The 19995-nt window shown below is 45.3% G+C and overlaps 2 protein-coding genes and 1 pseudogene across 3 annotated transcripts; 1 reads left to right on the forward strand and 2 right to left on the reverse strand.

The window, feature by feature from the left end:
* The first annotated feature begins 216 nt into the window (after window positions 1-216).
* LOC124669832 (protein kinase G11A-like) lies at window positions 217-4544 on the forward strand. Of its 2 annotated transcripts, none has more exons than XM_047206679.1 (3): window positions 217-422; window positions 1233-2189; window positions 3470-4544. In XM_047206679.1, the coding sequence occupies exons 2-3, from the start codon at window positions 1339-1341 to the stop codon at window positions 4344-4346; spliced, it is 1728 nt and encodes a 575-aa protein (XP_047062635.1). In that variant the 5' UTR covers window positions 217-422; window positions 1233-1338; the 3' UTR covers window positions 4347-4544. The 2 variants fall into 2 exon arrangements, with proteins under 2 accessions (XP_047062635.1, XP_047063259.1); XM_047207303.1 differs by having other exon boundaries at window positions 217-408.
* A 587-nt stretch (window positions 4545-5131) lies between these two features.
* LOC124675998 (U-box domain-containing protein 35-like) lies at window positions 5132-7633 on the reverse strand. Its single transcript, XM_047212086.1, has 4 exons — window positions 7318-7633; window positions 5916-6034; window positions 5641-5756; window positions 5132-5542 (listed from the first exon to the last, which is right to left on the reverse strand). Exons 1-4 carry the CDS (start codon window positions 7631-7633, stop codon window positions 5257-5259), a joined length of 837 nt encoding a protein of 278 aa, XP_047068042.1. The 3' UTR covers window positions 5132-5256.
* Window positions 7634-11409: 3776 nt separating this feature from the next.
* LOC124647696 lies at window positions 11410-16991 on the reverse strand (annotated as a pseudogene).
* Between the last annotated feature and the right edge of the window lie 3004 nt (window positions 16992-19995).

The raw sequence follows: 19995 nt of genomic DNA on the forward strand, positions 1-19995 counted from the left end.
TACCGTACCGGCAGAAAGAGAGGCCGAGGGCGGGCAGGCAGCTAGGCTATCCATGTCAGTTCCAATTCGGGATAACTCCGTCACGTCGTCTCCCCATCAGCCCGCCGGGTTTCGACAGAATCATCACGTCGTGGAACGAAATCCACGGCCATTTCCGGGAGGACGAGAGCGAAAGCTGCCCTTTCAGCGCCCGGCACCACGCCTTCTCCATCCCATCTTCTCTTCTTTACCACTACCACTGCACATACACTCGCGCGCGACTCCCGAGTCAGGAGAGTGAGACTGCCCACAAAGAGGAGAACTTCCCTGGTCAGTCTTCCCCGTGACCCGATCCGCCTCCTCCGGGCGCTCATCCTCCTCCTTCTTCCTTGTCCGGTTCCTCGCGGTGCCAAGATTCATCGCCCTCCGGTGACCCCATTCCGGTGAGACTCCCTCTCCTACTCAACTTCCTCTTCTCCCTTCGTCTCCCAGGGCAGCATTCCCCGCCCCTGTTCTGGTTTCTGCTCCTTCTCTTTCCTCTCGCCGGTGCCGGAGTACGGGCTAGTTACGTAGATCCGCGCCGCCCGGCCTGGATGCATGGCTCCGTGCGCGCTGCATCCTGCAGATCGAACCACGAAAGCGCACCCTCTCGGTTTCGCCCGCCGCTCTCATGATTTCCTGCTTTTTCCTCGTTTTTTTCCTGCAACAAAGTTTGCGTTTCGATGCGACAGCGAAGGAATCAGGCGGCAGTAAATGTTCCATCGATTGCAATGCGGCTGCGAGGATAAAGGCCTCGTTTTGGAGGTGGATTGGGAGCCACTTTTCTCTCTTTTTGGGGTGGGGAAAGAAAGAAAGTCGTTGGCGCCTGCCTTTGATAGGACAAGTCCTCTTTTGCCCTAACAAATTGCTGTTTACTGCAAAGCGGCGCCTGCTATGTCCCTAGTGTCGCATGATTACAGCTGGTGGGCGGTTTTGACAGGTTCAGTGCCTTAATTTGTGAAAACCATGTAAACTTTCCGACCACTTTGTCAAGCCCAGTTGTGGAAATTGGAGAGACACACTGTGGTGGGTGGGAGATTGATGGATCTGGATGAGTGTGGAGGTTCTTCCTTGATTTTTGTTCGGGATTGATGCTTGCTGAACTTTTGCCCATCCCAGTTACTGAATCATATAGTCATGCGATTCTTGGCTGCACTGATGTATCCTCTGATTTTACTAGTTTATAAGACACTTTTTTTTGTTTCTTGTTGCAGATTTGGAATGTAAGGTGCGGCACTACAACTTCTGCTTCTTCAGTGGTCCATCCTGGCTCAAACCTTCCATTAACAATCTGGTCTTCAGGTTTCAGTTGTCGGATCAATGACTTCCAAGACGATGCCCCAAACCCTCTCAGCAATCCCCAACGTAGTAGATGAAGGGAAGCAGTGTTCTCCAAGTGACTGCTCTCTCGATACCACTTCGAGCAAACTCAGTACAACCTTGCCGAGAAAGCTGCCGGAATCAGCTATCTCAAGCAATCCAAACAAAGAAATGGAGTCCAGTGACCAGAAACCGCCTCGCAAGCTACATGACTCAGTTGATGCTACGTCCACCAAGGTTCCTGCAGATGACGAGGAGATCGTGGAAAGCATAGATGTGAATAAATCAGACTCGACGTTAGACAAGGATCAGCATGGTGCAGCAAGTGCAAGTGGATCTAGTGCCAGGCTAGTGGGAAGATGCGAGACCGGAGAAAGAGGTGTTAGCAGCAGATGCAGGCCTAGTACGGGAAGTGACGTTAGCGAGGAAAGCTCGTGCAGCAGTTTCAGCAGCACCAGCAAGCCTCACAAGGCAAATGATTCACGGTGGGAGGCAATCCAGATGATCAGGAGCAGAGATGGGATCCTTGGCCTGAGCCATTTTAAGTTACTGAAGAAGCTAGGCTGTGGGGACATCGGCAGTGTGTACCTTTCAGAACTGACTGGGACCAAGAGCTATTTTGCGATGAAGGTTATGGACAAGGCGTCGCTTACAGGTCGTAAGAAGCTGCTTCGAGCCCAGACTGAGAAGGAAATCTTGCAGTCCCTGGATCATCCTTTCCTTCCAACGTTGTACACGCACTTTGAAACTGATAAATTCTCTTGCCTGGTTATGGAGTATGCCCCTGGGGGAGACTTGCATACTCTTCGACAGAAACAGCGTGGCAAGTATTTTCCAGAACAAGCTGTTAAGTATGTCCTATCTACATTTTACCCCGTATTACTGTCTTGTAGTCTTTTAGGATTCAGCATTTTGTTGCTATTGTATAAAATAGGTTATTCCGATTTTGTCTGTTCCCATACATTATGAAAAGGGATTACAATGGGGAAAGGTTATGGCCTGCAGCACAATGTATGAATATAGTCAGAAAATTAGCTAATTGGGGACATACTGCATATGGAACGATCTTGTGCAAAATGCCAACAAAAAAGCAACAGCCAGAACTTTTAATCTGCCGATTTGAATATAAATTTCATCCATGTAAATAACTAAACATGTATCAAATTAAATGAAGCAAATCAAACTTATAGTGAGATAAGTATCCTAGTATTTTTTTATATCAATAGAAAACACTACATCTTCAATTTAACTAGTTTTGTATTCTAGTTTATTTCAAACCTTGGAATCGAAAGGTTTTAGACTTAGTAGAACTAAAACTGAGTACATGATGTGCGGTTTTAGTACTACTAGGCACGAGGAGGAGGAGGTTAGCATGGATGGGCAGGTGGTGCCTCAGAAGGACACCTTTCAATACTTGGGATCAATCCTGCACAAGGATGAGGATATCGATCAAGATGTGAACCACCGGATCAAAGCTGGATGGATGAAGTGGCGCCAAGCTTCTGGCATTCTTTGTGATAAGAGAGTGCCACAAAAGCTAAAAGGACGGCGGTTCGACCCGCAATGTTGTATGGCGCTGAGTGTTGGCCGACTAAAAGGTGACATGTTCAACAGTTAGGTGAGGTGTGGCGGAGATGCGCATGTTGAGATGGATGTGTGGCCACACAAGGAAGGTCTGAGTCCAGAATGATGATATACGAGATAGAGTTGGGGTAGCACCGATTGCAGAGAAGCTTGTCCAACATCGTCTAGGATGGTTTGGGCATATTCAGGCGCAGGCCTCCAGAAGCTTCAGTGCATAGTGGACGGCTAAAGCTTGCTGATAATGTCAAGAGAGGATGGCGTAGACCAAACTTGACATGGGAGGAGTACGTAAAGAGAGATCCGAAGGACTGGAGTACCACCAAAGAACTAGCCATGGACAGAGCCGCGTGGAAGCTTGCTATCCATGTGCCAAAACCATGAGTTGGTTACGAAATCTTATGGGTTTCACCTCTAGGCTACCCCAACTTGTTTCGGAATAAAGTCGTTGTTGTTGTTGTTGTTGTTGTTGTCATTGCAGCCTAGTTTATTTCTACCCAAGGAAAACTATAGCACACTAATCTGATATTGCATTTTCTTCTAATTGCAGATTTTACGTAGCAGAAATTCTCCTTGCGATGGAGTACTTGCACATGCTCGGAATCATATATCGTGATCTCAAGCCTGAGAACATCCTTGTCCGTGATGACGGACACATCATGCTATCTGACTTCGACCTCTCCCTTCGCTGTGCAGTGAGCCCGACTTTAATCAGGTCATCAAATCCTGAATCAGAAGCACTTAGGAAGAGCAGCCAGGCCTACTGTGCTCAACCAGCTTGTGCAGAGCCGTCCTGCATGATACAGCCATCGTGTGCAGCTCCCACAACATGCTTCGGCCCTCGATTCTTCTCCAAGTCGAAGAAAGATCGAAAGCCAAAGCCTGAAGTTGTCAACCAGGTCAGACCATGGCCTGAGCTCATGGCAGAACCGAGTGATGCACGCTCAATGTCATTTGTTGGCACACATGAATACTTGGCTCCTGAAATTATCAAAGGTGAGGGTCACGGTAGTGCAGTTGACTGGTGGACTTTTGGTATTTTCTTATATGAGCTTCTATTTGGGAAAACGCCTTTCAAAGGTTCAGGAAACCGAGCGACACTGTTCAATGTCATCGGTCAGCCGTTGCGTTTCCCTGAATACCCTGTTGTGAGCTTCTCAGCCAGAGATTTGATAAGGGGCCTACTAGTTAAGGAGCCCCAACAGCGATTGGGTTGTAAGCGTGGCGCCACAGAGATAAAACAGCATCCATTTTTTGAGGGTGTCAATTGGGCATTGATACGCTGTGCGAGCCCTCCAGAGGTTCCAAGACCAGTTGTGATTGAGAGGCCTTCAAAGCAGCCCGTGTCGACATCTGAGGCTGCTGCTGCACCTACTGGTGCTGCTCAGAAAGGCACCGATAACTACTTAGAGTTTGATTTCTTTTAGAGAACAGAATATTTTTCTTTCATCTGTTTCCATCATTAGAAGTAGTAGGCTTTTCACACGCATGTCTTTGGCAGATGATTGGTATGTAGATTTTTGTGTCTGTCATCTGTTTTCTGTTTTTTAGCGAATGAACTGGATGTTTCAAATTAATGTTCATCCACAAGTTTTGATGTGGCTAATCTACTAGTGAGCCTTTTCGTGTGATGTGCAGAATTAAGTTCATTTTTGTTCAGCTTATAGCTGTCATAATAAATAATGTCAGCAAGGTTCCGTCTCATGTAGCAATTCAAGGTTATGGTGTGTCTTTACCGACTTGCAAAATCGCATTCTGAACAAATCGTTGTAAGTATTGTTTGAGTGAAGCCATATACATGGTCCAGCACAACAGAAGTGCAATCATGAAGCATATCAGCTTGTACACGGTACTGATGACTTCATTTATCTACTCTGTATGTTGATAAGCACACAATTAAGCAGCATTTTCAGGTTCTCAAATATAACTTGATGATTGTCGTAATAATTTTCTAGTAAATGACTCGCTGCAACTTCTAAGTGGCCATAATCAGGCATCTAGTTATGTTCTTTGCAATCAGTTACAAAGAAAATCATGATGAAAAACTCTTAAAATGACTGATGTATTTACACTCTGTGTTTCCATTTACATCTTTCATGTGGCTCTGTAGATAGCAGAAGCAAATACAATTCTTCATTACGAAAAAAACTAGGCAGAGATATGATGAAAAACTCTTAAGTATGATAAAATTATCTCATTTTTACACCATAAATCACGAAGATAAAAAATAATAACATGGCAAAAACTGTTGCTCACAAACATTTTGCTATCTAAAAATGGTGCATAATACAGTGTTCCAGCTCTGGTAGTGACTTGAGCAGCAAAATCAGATGATAATCAAAATGACAGGCACCTGAGAAAACTGGGAAGTTTCTTTCTTTCTCTGATTTTGCTATCATTTTGTTCATCAATTGCTGCTATGCTTTTGTGGTTTGGTGTAGAAGATGGCGGTGTCGGAGTGTGAGATCTTCTGCCGTTATTTACAGGGGAAGGTGAAAATGGTGGTGTCGGATCAGTTGCCGACACTGTAACTTCTTTGCCTTCGCAGACAATCTTGACTTCACAGTAGGGAGGTGCGTTCTTCTGTACCTGTCCTGCTATTGTGTTTCCTTTCTTCAGCTTCCTGTGTCCATTCCGCGAAATCAAGTACATATTTGTCAAATCGCAGGAAATGATATGAAATCCTGCTAATTTATATGCTTCATTGTATGTAGCCCTCACCGCAAATTGGATTTCGAAACTCCCAACACTAGCTGCTTTATGGTAAAAACAGGAATGAGTTCAACGACCGCGCCAGCGACTTGATCACTCTCGATGAGGTACACATCAAAGTTGACCTGCACATATTTTCAAGAATGCAGATTCACTGTGCAATTCGGAATGCGGACACAGCTAGCTCAAGTTTTTTGTGAAACACTCTGCTAGGTCAAAGTGCAGTAGGAAGTAAAAAATAATACCCAAGAACTGATACAGCAATTCACCTGAAAGTTATTTACCTTAAAGTTGCGGCAGTGGTCTAGATATTTCTGCAGCATCTCTCGCCTCTTTGATCTCTCTTGGTTCATGTAACTTTCTACCTGCTCTGGGGTTGCTCTACTCTTTGGCATCATTCCTACTATTTCAAAAAATTAATTAATTCCACATATGCCAGATTCCGCAAAACATAAAGACCCCTTTCACTAAATGGTTTGTTCAGATGAATACATTGCGATAATTCTCGATAGTCAGGCACCATGACTGATTTTTTTTCATGTCGACTATAGCTCAATTTATCGAGAGAGGGACCCCCCTGGTCTATTGGTGCACACAACGGCACAACCATGTGTTAACTATAGCTAGCAATGTGATGAATGAAAACAAAGAAAGTGTGATATACTTGTAAAAAGTATACGCATATACTATTTAAGTGCTTAAAGCCCTAGTCTAGGTAAATCGTGTCAAAGAAAGGAAGCTAGCCGGGTGGAATCTCAAATTGTTCACACTCAGTGGCAGGTCAACATCAGAGAGTAGTACGCTCTCATACATTCCGCGGTATCTCTGGAACTTAAGCTGTAAAGATTGGCATCCTCTATACTCCACACATCCATTACCGGATTACCCTTGGGTGCCTTGAGCTCAAAAGTTTAATCTGATAGCTGATCAGGATATATGCTCCGCTTTGGATTCCAGCACAAGCATTTATTCTTTCTTCTAACTAACATTGGACATGTAAAGGTGGGAGCTCTCCTTTTCGGTGAGAACCTTATCATTACTCACAGCATTAACCATGTAATTCTTTGAATGGTATTACGAACCATCTAATCAGTGAGTCTGTCAATCTATCAATCCTAGAAAACATAGGCCAGCATCAACACTTTTGAACTTTCTTGTTGCGGCTTCTCAACCGGCCAATTTTGTTTCAGTTATTGTTCGGAAGCTCCAAAAAACTCCTAGGTCCATGTGAAAGGCTGAAAGCGCCACCTTTGAAAGTTTCAATCAGACAATCCAAAATCTCTTGAGAATAGTCCAAAGCACATGGCCTTGTTTGCAACGACCCTTGGTGAACTATGGTGTAAACCTTGTTGGGGCTTGGGACTGATCCAAGACCAGACTTTGCTTGCAAAATGCAACAGTACCATCTATATCTTTCTTACCAACTGTTTCAGGAATGGTACCGAGAATTAACCGCCTTACATGTCTTAATCAGGATAACCATTTTAAGTGAACGCCTCACCTGGCTTTTACCATTTCATCTTGCTAAATAATCACTGGTTCTGATCAGCTCAAGAAATTAGCACCGTCGGACAATGCTAGGGTGAAACTGGACTAGTTTGATCGCCGGCTCAAGAATACAGAACTGATGTGCTGAAAATGAAGACGGAGAAGTAGGCGGAGGGAGGGGTCTGCTTGCTTGCTTACATGGGGTGGGGATGGTGGCGACGGTGGGGAAGACGTGCACGAGGTAGACGAAGCTCCGGGGCTTGGCGAGGTGCCGCAGCGCCCACGACAGCGCCGCCATGCTGGACCCGCCCTTGCCCACCGCCACGTACACGTCGTCGGCGTCGGAGGCCGGCGGCTCCGCGGCAGGGGGAGGAGGAGACGACGGCCCGGTCACCTCCTCTATCTCCCACGCGCTGTCCTCGTTGCCTTGGTTGCTCGTGTGTCGGTCGTCCTTGCAGACGTCGATCGCGCCGCCACCACGAAGTTGATCGTCGTCTCGGACCTCCTCGGCCATGTCGACGATCTTCTTGGCTTGGCCGGCCGCGCTCTCTTGGCCCTGGAGGAGGTGTTTGTGTACTTTGTATGTCGTGTGTGTCCAGTTGTTGTCAATGTGGCCAGTTGGAGGGGATCATGCATATATGTTTCCTAGTTTGACATTGTCCTCCGGGTAGAATTGCATATATGAGAATGCTAATTTTGAGGCATATTCCGATACCTTTGACAAGTCGTGTGCAAACATATATATGCAGTACAGCCGTGTACGGTATGAAGAAGAAAACGAATAAGAAGAAGGATAGAAAATGTTTTGAACTAGCCATGCCGGTTTTGTGTAATCCATGGAAATGGTGGTCGATTAGAGCTGAGCTAATAGCTGCATGGCGGATGACGCAGATTAATTAACGGGTAGTTATGTATTGTAATGCGGATTATTGCAGGGTAGCGTGGACCAGGAGGGGAATATGCTGGGGATCGCGGTCGGATCCCTTTTCCGGTGGCGATTGCGATGGATCGGCCGGCTGGGTCAAGGCTAGCTAGGCCCGAGCTAGCAGCACCTTTGAATCGCCCGTCCTCCGGCGACGGAAAACATATAGTACTGTGTAAACACCATTTACCCGACTAGAATTTACCTTCATTAACGGGTAGTTATGTATTGTAATGGGAGCATGTTTGCAGGCCTAAAGACTTCGGGGGTCTTGGTATTATTAACACTAGATATATGAATATTGCCTTGCTCTTGAAATGGATCTGGAAACTTTTCAATGGCCCTCAAGATGTTCCATGGGTTCAACTTATTAATAAAAAATACTTGAAACATGGTGAGTCGATTTTGATGAACAATTCCAAAGGCTCCCAGTTTTGGAATGGTTTGCAGAGTGTGAAGCAGTGGTTTGTTTGGGGAGCTATTCATATAGTGGGTGATGGCAGAAGGACAAGGTTCTGGCATGATGTTTGGGTTGGAAAAATCCCTCTGCGGGTGGCTTTTCCCTCCTTATTCTGGGCTGCTTCTTCTCCGGAATCTTCAGTTGCTGCGAATTATTGCTTGGATTCGCACTCTTGGGATATAAAATTCAGACGAACATTTTGTGCTGCTGATTTACAGTTGTGGGAGCAACTTCAGCTTCTGCTTGAGCCGGTTTTCCTCTCTGGTCAGAGAGACACTGTTAGATGGGCCTTTGAAAAAGACGGTCAGTATTCTACCAAATCCATGTATAGGTGGTTAGCCTTCCGGGGAGTTTCTGATCCTTTCCTTCTGAAAATCTGGAAACTCAAGATTCCAGCTAAAATAAAGATTTTCCTATGGCAAGTGATCCATGACAGGCTTCCTACTCGAGAACAAATCCTTATGCGACATGGAGAAACTTCTGGGAGATGTCCGATGTGTGTGGAGTTAGAGAGCATAAATCATCTTTTGTTCCAATGTCCATTCGCTGCGTTTGTTTGGTCTCTACTTGCCTCCGTGTCTGGTTGGCCTGCTGGTCCACTTTCTGTGTTGGATCTCCTTGCTATTTCAAAACAAGAGGATGGGGCTAATTTCGATTTTGTATGGGTGGGAGCTTCAGCTGTGTTGTGGGCTCTTTGGAATATTCGAAACAAATTGATCTTTGAAGGTAAAATTCTGAAACAACCTACTGATGCTTTCTTCACGATTTTTTCTTTCCTGCAGTCCTGGAGATCTCTCTGGCCAGACAACTTGCTAAAAGTGATAGACTGGATCGTGAAGAGATGCAAGAAGAAAATTAAGAGGTTCAGAAGGCGAGTTGCACGAAGCTGATAAAAAGGGTTACTTTTCAGAAGGCTGTCTCATATCATTTTTGTTGTTCCTGGGAGTCTTTGGGTGGAGTTTTTGGGAGTCACGTTGCTGAAGATACTTGTTCCTGGAGAGCGGTTGCCTGCTAGTTCTTTCGCCACATGCGTTTTAGCTGTTGTAGTAGTTTCTGCCTTAGGCTGGTTGGAGTCTTTGCATCTTGGTGTCAGGGCGTTGGTCGCTCTTGTGTTGAATTCTGGTAGCAGTTCGTGAGCTTTTGAGCTCTTTCTCTTGATTAGCTGGTAACCCCAGTCTCTGTAATAACTGAATATTGTTCTGTCTTTCTGCTTAATGATAAGCAGGGCATGATGCCTGTTCTCTAAAAAAAGAATTTACCTTCATTTTCCATTTTTAGTCGTTAGTTATTACAAACTATTCCTCGATTAAATTCATGCTATGCTATCACTGAACTAACCTGCAAATTCAGATCATCACAACTAGTATGTCAAAGTAACACGTTGCTTTGACGGGTAAATTCAGATCCTCCTTGCTCGCTGGCGAGCTTTATGTGGAGCGCAGTACGGGAGCTACTGGGCTGCTCCTGGAACCTCCTTTCTGTAGCCGACATCTATAGATTCCTTGACAGGTGTGTGGGTCAGACTAGACGAGTGTTTTCTACTTGTTGTGCGGCTCTGTTGTGGTCTCTATGGAATGTTCGAAACAAGTTCTCCATCGAGGGCAAGTTCCCTTCGCCCCCTTCCCTCCGTCCTATAAAAAATGTCTATGTACCTACATGTATGGAAGTCAGTGGCTAGGAGGTAGGATCAGGGACGGAGGGAAGGGGGGACGAGCCCCCCTCGTTCGCACCTTGAAACGATTAGGAAGATTGCCAAATTATTTGCGATTCAGCCTTCTGTAACCAACGTTGAAGCAGCCCCCATCTACCTATTTCAAGCCCATTTAGCACTGTGTGCACGTACAAGACCAGGCCCAGCAAGTAAAAGTCCACTTAGGAGACAAGGGTTTGACGATTATCAATTTTTGTTCACACTTTTTTTACCAGTTGTATAGTAAAGCATAAAAAAATATTAATTGTATAGAGATGGGTAAAACTTCGCCCCCCCCTATACTGGAATCCTGGCTCCGTCCCTGGGTAGGATCACGAAGCGCTGGAGATGACAATTGGGCGGATCCGCTCCCTTCATGCCGTGGTGGTACGAGAGGAGCCGACGCCGGCCTGAGTCTACTTCTACACTTGTATCGTCAGCTCTTGGAGTCTTAGTTTGGGGCCTTTTGGCTCTTGGTTAGCAGCTACTTCTTGTTGTCCGTATGTTTCGTTTTAGATGGTTCTGCGATCCCTGAACCTGTTTATGTTATTGTGGCTTTGTGAACGATTTGTGGTTGTATCGGTCTTGTACTCTGCAGTGTGTGGCTTCATTAAGTTAAAGCAGGGCTCGTCTTGAGCCTAGCGTCTAAAAGTAACACGTTGCGCCTCTCGTAGAGATGCAAGAGGCGTAATCTTTAGTGTGTCGAAATATTGCTTCCCTCCCTTTTTACCTCCTTCCCCCGTTGCACAATACACATCACTTTATTTTTTGCGCTGAAAGTACAAAGAAGAAAGATATTCAAACGTCATGTTCGGTGTCAGTGTGTGCGTTTCAGTGACAGGGCTAGGACATCCTCAGCAAGGAAGCCACCTTCCTTTTCTATCTTGCTATATGGCTCGACAAAATAATAACGATCATAAGGTACACCACCACACAGGATACTATCACAAGGGCGAAAATTGAAGTCTTGAACTTTCTGCAACTTCCAGCTGCATAGGCCGTCAACAGAGCCAACAGGTGCAGCATCATGATGAAGTGCAATGCTTGGAGCGGAACCTTCTTCTTTCTCACAGATTTACTCAGCAGAAGCAAGATAGCAGCAATAGATGACATGAAAGAGATGGAATTCAAGACAGAATACCATGTAGCGGGATGAGTACAATATACATTACAATGGCGAAGAAGAATGCTATTTAAATGTTCCACACAGGTGGTAGTTTGTGCGTCACAATGACATGTCTAGGATATCCCCAGCAAAGAAGATACCTTTCTTTCCTTCAGCCATCTTGCTATGCCACTCGAAAAAATAATAATAATCAGAAGGTACACCACAACACAGCATACTACAACCAAGACAAAAATTGAAGTCTTGAACTTTCTGCAACTTCCAGCTGCATATGCCGTCAACAGAGCCAACAGGTCCAGTATCATGATGAAGTGCAATGCTTGGAGCGGAACCTTCTTCTTTCTCACAGATTTACTCAGCAGAAGCATGATAACCGCAATAGATGCCATGAAAGAGATGGAATTGAAGACAAAGAATACCATGTAGCGCCTGGAGTGTATGTCCTTCAGTACTGGGTTGCCAGCCTTGTAACCATCGGAAGTGTCATCAGGCCAGAAGCCACCGGGAGGGTTCAGACCAGCTTGGTATGCAATAGATGCAGCAAGAACTGCAAGCAGCATCAAGTACTTGTATCTCTTATTTTCCTTCTTCTCATTGATCTGAGGGGCTGACCCCGAAGCATTAATTTCCTGGTTTGCCTCATCTGAACTTTCAAGCAATTTCTCAGCATCAGTCTGTAGATGAGAAATCTTCTGCAACCATGTCCTTAAGGAGGTCAGTGGCCCTTCTAATGCACCTTTTGTTGATGAGAGTACGAGGACTTGGATCACAAGACATATTAGTACTACAGAAGTTATGGCAATGAGATAAAATACTGACTTTAATTTCCTACAGCTTCCTGCAGAATAAGCAACCAAGAGGGCGAGCAAACCCGCTACCAAGCACACACGCATTGCATATGACTTGATACCACGCTCACATGACTCTCTATTGACAAGCAGTATAATGATAGCCACAGATGACACAAATGAGACAGCGTTCGAGTAGTAGAAAACATCATAGCGCTTTGGGTGGCTGTCTTGAAGAGCTGGATTGCCTGGTTTTCCAGCCATACTGCCATCTGGCCAAATGCCTCCTGGAGGGTTTAGGCCAGCTTGGTATGTGACAGTTGCTGCCAGAATAGCAAGAACAAGAGAAAATTACGCCTCTGCTCCAAGTCCTTCTCACTAGCAGCTCTTTTATCATTATCGGCCCGGGGTGATTTTGACAGCACATACTGTATCCTTTTGGCAACACATTCTTTCCACCATCCAGGGATTATAAGCACAAATACTAAAACATGAAGACATACATATGCAACAACAGGAAATATCACCACCGATATGTAAATTGTTTTTGTTTTCTCCCTGCAGCTCCCAACAACAAAAGCCCCTATTAGAGCAAGCAAGTCAGTTATCATTGCTGTCTGCAGTGAGCGGCGTTCTATAACCCTATTGCTCATGTTCCTGCTCATGAGCATAAGGATCATGACAAGCGAGGCTGCAAAGGCAGTGGCATTCAAATAAAAGAAAGCAAGGTATCTCTTATGGTAACTGTCGTGAAGAATGGGATCACCAGCCAAATGATTAGTGGCATTTGATGTCCAGAAACCACCTGGTGGATTTAGACCAGCTTGATATGTCAAAGATACTGCAAGAATTGCAAGAAACAGTAGGTAAGTGCGTGACTTCTTAAGAAGAACCTCCTCTGTATCTCTATTGGTACAACTTCTCTCTTGATGCTTTTCTGCGATATCCCCATGTCTGCTGTGTGAACTAAATCGCACCTCAGAGGATTTCTCCATCGTCGAATGGTCAACATCTGTTATCGGGTCACCAGATGCATTTTGGTCCACCAAGCCTTGTGTCAGCATATCTTGCGTGGGCTTTCCACTGTTGCTTGACGCAGACGGTTCCATGGGGATTGCAACCTGCTGACTGCCACCAGATTGCACTTCCATTGCAGCCTGCTCACTTCCATCAGTTTGAGTCAGCGCACTGGACTTGCTATTCAGATCACTTGCTGATGCTGCATATCTCGCATCTCCGGTTGATACAAGATTGATGTCAGCAGGGCAGCATTGCAAATTCGACATGCCTTCTGCTTCTGTCTCTCGACTTACATGCTCTGTATTATTCTGGTGACTGTCCCATGGCCATGACAGCATACGCAGAAACTCACTAACGCTGTGTTTGGATGTTGGAAAACTGGCATGGATTTGAATTGGAAAAGGAATTCCAAATCCAGGATGGAAAGGAAATGGCTTCCAATTTCAATTCAGCTGTTTGGGTGTGTTTGGAATTTCCTGCTGGAATCAGAGACTGGTGACCAATTCCAATTCCTGTTTGGATGTACATACCATGGAATTGGATATTTTGTTGAGTTTAGATCATATAAAGTTGTGTACATCAATAAAAATAGCATGTATGTAGTACAATGTGACGAAATATATAAAGTACCAACGAAATATATATAGTACCAACGACAATTGTAACATGGATAATTAACATGTCCGTAACAACTAGGAAAAGTGCATAGATCATGTCTTACATATAACGCACACATAGTTCATAAAACAAACTACACATGATACCAAACATCAAGGCAAGGTCATGAGCCATGGCTTCCTTAAGGTATCGGGGAGCGCCATGAGTGCTTCAACCAAACGCTCGTTGATGATCAACTTCCCATAAGCTACCAGCATATCATAATCCTCCAAACCTTCAAACCACACTTCTCACGCAACATAGCACAAAGATCGTGGAAGTTCCTTTTAGTTAACCGCAGCGTATCATAGCAAGCTGCCTCGGACCCATTATATGTTTTTCTTAAGATGTACTTCCTATAATGCAACCTTCTCCTCATCATCATTGAAACATCCTAGGTTTCTCGGTGTCCTTTGCGTACTAAGATAAGCAAATGCAATGCATGACATCTCGAACCACATCTTTGTCAATAGGATCCTTTTCCTTTTTCTTCTTTTGCTCTCTTCGGTTACGTATGCAACCAACTCTTGTTGAGACATTACCTCAAAAAAAAAACTCTTGTTGAGACATGACAATGCTACAATGCACATAATATTTGAAATCTTATTATTCAGAGCATTGACACTGTAATGATGTGTTACGATGCATACATACTTGAAATAAAACTTGTCTATATTGCAGATCAAATCAAACTTATCTACACATGCAGCAGTATAGAGATAACGTAGAGTATAGAGACGTGATCAAAAATTTATGTTGTAAAAAATTGCATCTCAAAACATAGAGTATAGAGACAGATTTTTATACCTTCAACAATTGAACTCAGCACCTTATGATTTCAGTCTGGTTCTGCAGCAGTGAACAAAACATATGTTAATGTATGTTGAATAGAAAGAAAAAGTGGGAAAAGAGGGCAGGGAGAATGATGGAGTTGATTCTCTCACGCCAACAGCACGACCTATCCTAGTGGGCTCATGCACAGCACACACACTCTGCCAATTCACATGGCCACTAGTGCTGAAATAAACATGAGTTCATGCAGTACTGAAATAAACATGCAGATACAGATACGTATATCATGATTAGTACATGCTAACAGAGAAGATCGGTTTGGGATGTCCAGGGGAGTCGCCGCCCATCCCCTCCCGCTGTTCCCATCTACCTGCTGATCCCCCGCCCATCCCATGCCATCACTCTATCAACGTCCATGAACTGCTAGCGATCATGGCGCAGCCGCCATGGAGTTAGGGTTAGGGCGGGTTCAAGTCAGTAGCCGCCAGGGAAGATGGGGAGGAGAAGATCGAGGAGGTCGGGAAGGGAGAGAGGAGGCCAGAAAATATGTCTTACCGCCCTCGCCGGCGGCGGCCGGTGGCTAAAGGTCAAGGCGGCGCTCGTCTCTAGCAATCGTCTCGCGATGGGAAGGGAGAGACGAAGCGGTACGAGCGTCAGTTTCCACGCCTTTCCGAGGGCTGGAGGTCGGAATTGAGAGAGCCCACTCGACACGTGCGGGAGGGTCTGCTCGGAATTTTTTCAAGTTTCCACGTTATAATTCCTTAGCCACTCTAAACAACGGAAAGCGGGCCGGAAATTCTAGATATCTAATTCCACGCAACTTTTCCAACATCCAAACACAGTGTAAATGCTGGCTTCACCTCCTTGTCTATCCAGTCAGTTGCAGTTTTGGACTGAAGAAACATAACAAGGACCAGAACACAGATTAGAACCACAACAATTATGAGTACCGCTGCCAACGATGTTCCAACATTCCTTGAGCACCCTGCAGCATAAGCGCCAATGAGGCCAAGCAGATCAACTACGACACACACAAACAAAGCTCCAGTACTTATCCCATGCGTGCTCAAATCTGTGCTCAAAAGCAGTATGACAGTCACCAGAGATGCCACAAAAGAAGTGGCATTGCAGCACGTGAAAATATCGAAGCGGAGGAGGTTGTGCCTGCGGAGAACAAAAGTACCTGGGCGGTATCCATGACCATTTGCACCCCAAAAGCCACCAGGTGGACTCATCCCAGCTTGGTATGTGATAGTAGCAGCAAAAGTTGCAAGCATCAATATGAACTTGCGAGCTTCCTCAATTTCCTTTTGCTCATTACCGCCATTACTTTGCCCATCAGCACGAGGTACATGGCATATTGATAGCATCTGATTTAGCATGCCTCGCAGCTTCTCTAGAATGGGCTGCAGGAAGTTTTGCACCAGCTCTTTCAACCCCTTTGGAACTACCGCTATAAATACTAGAATATGAATCCCAACATAGACGAAAACAGCACAAACTAGCACCAATATGAAAACAGAGGACCTTATTGCTCTGCAACTCCCTGCGGCATATGACCCCATAAGACTGAAAAGGTCTATTATCATGGTTACCTGCATGGAGCGAAGCCATACACGCTTACTTGCCACTCCCTACTCAGAAGAAAGATGATCAAGATGAGAGAAGCAGCAAAGGCTGTGGCGTTGCAGTAGAAGAAGGCTTCATATCGCCGGAAGAATGTAACTGGAAGGAGAGGATCACCAGCAACAGCGTTGTAGTGAAGACTGTTGTCCATCTGAAATCCCCCTGGTGGGCTCAATCCAGCATTGTAGGTGACACTGACAGCTAGCACGGCCAGAAGTAGCAAGTACTTGCGCAACCTCCACAAGAACTCAAAATCAGCCTTGATTTTGGATTCAGGGTTACTGTTGCTGACTCCCTTGACCTCCAACATGTTTCCGCTGCCGACTGCTTGATCTGCCATCTGACGGTTGCCTGGTTTCGAAGTAGCCGTGCCGTTCATCAACTGTATGGTGGCAGGCTCTGGCTGCTCGATGTCTGGCATGGCAGGATAGTTCCCCGACCGAAGCTGAATTGGTTCGCCGTGCTCTACCATAGCATCAGGATGGATCAACAAGCACAAGCTCAGACAAGTGAGCAACCCAAGATACCTCCAGCAGCCAAAGATAGCCCGAGGTTGGTGCGGACAAGAAGCAGTGTGGATATGAGAATGGTACACACAGGAGAAGACTCGACCAATGAATTTAATGCCGGAACGAGAAGCACAGAAAACTTTCAAGAAAAAAAGGGAAATGCAGAATACTTTCAAGGAATGCTGAGCTTGCTGCCTGGCAACCCGAAGATAACCACGTTTACGTACTGCAGTGTGTAGCATAGATGCTCAAGTTGGGTTGATAAGAATTTGGGTTCAGGTTGCAAACTTGTAAAGGAGTGATAGGTTGGGCCAGTTGGGTGGACAATGAGCACCCAGACAGAAACGATTCGTACCCGCATTCGCAGAATCATAGAAGGACCACTTAAAATCAGGAATAAGATTCCTGCTTTACGTACCAAAAGCGACAAGCACGGAAATTTTAGGACTGGCACAAACATTTCGTCGAGGGTAAGGAGGTGCGGCAAGACTGCATACTACAGCAGTATAGAAGAAGTTGATATCATGTTGGAGTATAAAAATTTGTAAAAATATGAATGGTGCCAGTCGAGAACTCAGTTTATTGGTTGCCAAAGGAACACCATACCTGGGCAACGAAAGCAGAGAAGTCTGCTCGGCAGTGCTCAAAGAAGGTTCAGCCTGGACTGGGGAGCCGTACAGCCAGCGTAATCCATTGATCAGAGGCTCACAGTCCACGTCGGTCCTTTCGCTGCTCAGTTTATTGCGGTTCAGTCGGGCGCAGGCCACCGAGCAAGCATCCCACGTCTCCGTTCGGACCTCGCCGCAACCGCCACTCCACTTGGACATTCCTCCGAACACCTCGACTGCACGGGGTGGGCGGCGGCGCCAAGGGCAAGGTAGTACTTGGATAGCTAGGTCGCGCAAGCTCCCCCGTTGGCTGCGGTGCTCCATCGATCGGGTCCCGTCGAAGTTGACGTCGGCCAGGTGTTCTCTTTGTCTTGGTGGCGTGCCGTCGACGTCGGGCACTCGGGCTGCCGATGTTTTCTCTTGCCTGGGTGGTGGAGAACCGGTCCCCTACTTATGGCTAACTAGATGATATCCTACAGGTCAGGGTTGAAAACGGAACGAAAACGGAAGGAAATATGTCTTACCGTTTTTGTTTCCGCCTATCTTGACGGAATCGAAAACAAAATCAAAAACCCCGAAAACGAATATGGAAACGAAAATCACCGGAGATGAATATGGAGCGGATACGTTACGAAAATGAATATTTGTCACAATAAAGTGGCGGCGTATTACCTTGGTTTGTATACCGAAAAGGCACGTATAACGAAGTAGACAATAAGACAAGGAATATCACTCAACTTCAACAAGCGGCAATTCAACATAAAATAGGAGTAACAGACATAGTTTAACACTTAGACAAGCGCAAGTTCACATAAATATTTTTGCGTCGACACTAAGACTGTTCGTGGGCAGTCGCTTGGCCGCCTGATCGCTCGTCTTGAAGGAAGAAGCCGCGATCGCTGCTATCGCTTAGGAGTTGGGACTAGGTCTTGTGGAATCGTTCCAAACAGAGATGAGTCATCGGGACTATAGGCGGCTGTCTATAATTAGCAGGTGGCCTGCAGGCCTAGTTTCATGTGTAAATGTAGGCCTACCAAGAACATGGACCTCTCTAGGTTACATTTGCAGAAAATTTTCATATTTGTTTATCCGGAATTTTCTTTGTCGTTTTCGTTTCCGTCAGAAACAGCTCTCTCGTTTTCATTTTCATTTCCTTTTATGATTCTTTCGTTTCCTTTCGTTTTTCGCAAAATGCCATTTCCTTTTCCCTTTTCTGCTCTTCATTTCTTTTTTCTTCGAAACGGACGGAAAGTTTCCCTTTCATTTTCAACCCTACTACAGGTTAGCAGGTTGCTGTGAGAGTTGAAAATAAATAAAAGTAGTTTTTTTTTGAGAAACACAGTATAAACATAGGCGCACATACACGCGCATACACTGCACATCCTACTTCTATAAGCACCTTCGGAAAATTGAGCCGACGGGTTGGGTCTTGAAATTAACGAAGTCACCACAGACACTTCGCTATCGATGAGAATATTGCCTTCCACTGAATGAATAAAAGTAGAATTATTGGTGTACTATAAGATCAAAATAGTTAACACTTAGATTATCCACGCTGGAAGACCATGTTGTCTCTTTTAATACAACCTCATACGGCTTCATAAATACAACAAACCAAATGAAGATATGCCAAAAGTTTGCACCGATGATTTATCAATAATGCACAATGATAATATCTTTTCAAAACTATCTTTTTAGACGCGATGCTGATCTAACTCCCATACGGCGGCGCAACACTGCACGTTCTCCCTCCCTCTGACGGCGGAGGTGCCACCAGGCAAAGCTGCGGTGACCCAGCATACCACTTCATGTTGTAGTATACAAGTCGTTGATATGATCTTCATGAAGGGATTTCTTCACAAATATCACATCACTCAGAGTGGTACAAAAGAAACATTGCAGGTCATAACACTCGAGATTATATTATAATCATAGTCTTAACAAGTTGGTATTCTCACAAGTCCGATGAGAACACCCTAAGATACTACTAAAGTATTATTACAAACCAACATAAAGATTAAACTGAGCTCAGCAACTTATTTAGGTAAGCTACTACGCTGCTCGGCTCTATGATAACTAGGGTAAAACACTACTCCTCCGCCTCATTGTTGTCAGGTCTGTAGACTATCCCATAGTCCACGCGTTCCACTCCTCCGGACAGATCAGGTTCCTCGTAGACCAGCTCGTAATCTCCTTCCGGTGCTCCGTCGGTGGCCTCCACTTCATTGTCACAGTCTAGCAAGGGTGTCGAAAGAAAGTGAGTACAGAGGTACTCAGCAAGTTCAAAAGAGAAAATGTGTTTGATGCACTAGCTACGACCATTGATCAGAAAATCTCAGATCAATGCATGTTTCGAAAACATTTCTTCAAAAGATGGATTTTATTCTGAAAACTATGCCCGCCAGTCTTCACAGGTTGAACAGACCTTCACGGAGTTCCTTTCCTGCCACGTTCGTAGTTCCCTTCCCGGAACAGGGAGTGACAGCCACAAATTTGATACACTCTCACTACTAGGAAAAGGCTTATAGCCGCACTCCTTACCGCCGGCGAGTTCGATATGAAGATGCCAGCGGTAAGGCCTTCTAGGGTGGCCTAACCTTACCGCCGGCGAGGTCGAAAATAAGATGCCGGGGGTACATGCGTTACCGCCGGCGAGTTCGATTTGAAGATGCCAGCGA

Source organism: Lolium rigidum, chromosome 1, assembly GCF_022539505.1.
Source record: "Lolium rigidum isolate FL_2022 chromosome 1, APGP_CSIRO_Lrig_0.1, whole genome shotgun sequence".
NCBI classification, from domain to species: domain Eukaryota; kingdom Viridiplantae; phylum Streptophyta; class Magnoliopsida; order Poales; family Poaceae; genus Lolium; species Lolium rigidum.

What these genes read in the sequence shown, in the direction of transcription:
- LOC124669832 (XM_047206679.1), top strand. Translation starts at nt 1,339, where the DNA reads ATGACTTCCAAGACGATGCCCCAAACCCTCTCAGCAATCCCCAACGTA. An exon ending in TTTCCAGAACAAGCTGTTAA is followed by an intron (nt 2,190 to 3,469) that starts GTATGTCCTATC and finishes TTCTAATTGCAG; the next exon opens with ATTTTACGTAGCAGAAATTC.
- LOC124675998 (XM_047212086.1), bottom strand. Translation starts at nt 7,633, where the DNA reads ATGGCCGAGGAGGTCCGAGACGACGATCAACTTCGTGGTGGCGGCGCG. An exon ending in ACCACTGCCGCAACTTTAAG is followed by an intron (nt 5,757 to 5,915) that starts GTAAATAACTTT and finishes AAATATGTGCAG; the next exon opens with GTCAACTTTGATGTGTACCT. An exon ending in GTTTCGAAATCCAATTTGCG is followed by an intron (nt 5,543 to 5,640) that starts GTGAGGGCTACA and finishes GAATGGACACAG; the next exon opens with GAAGCTGAAGAAAGGAAACA.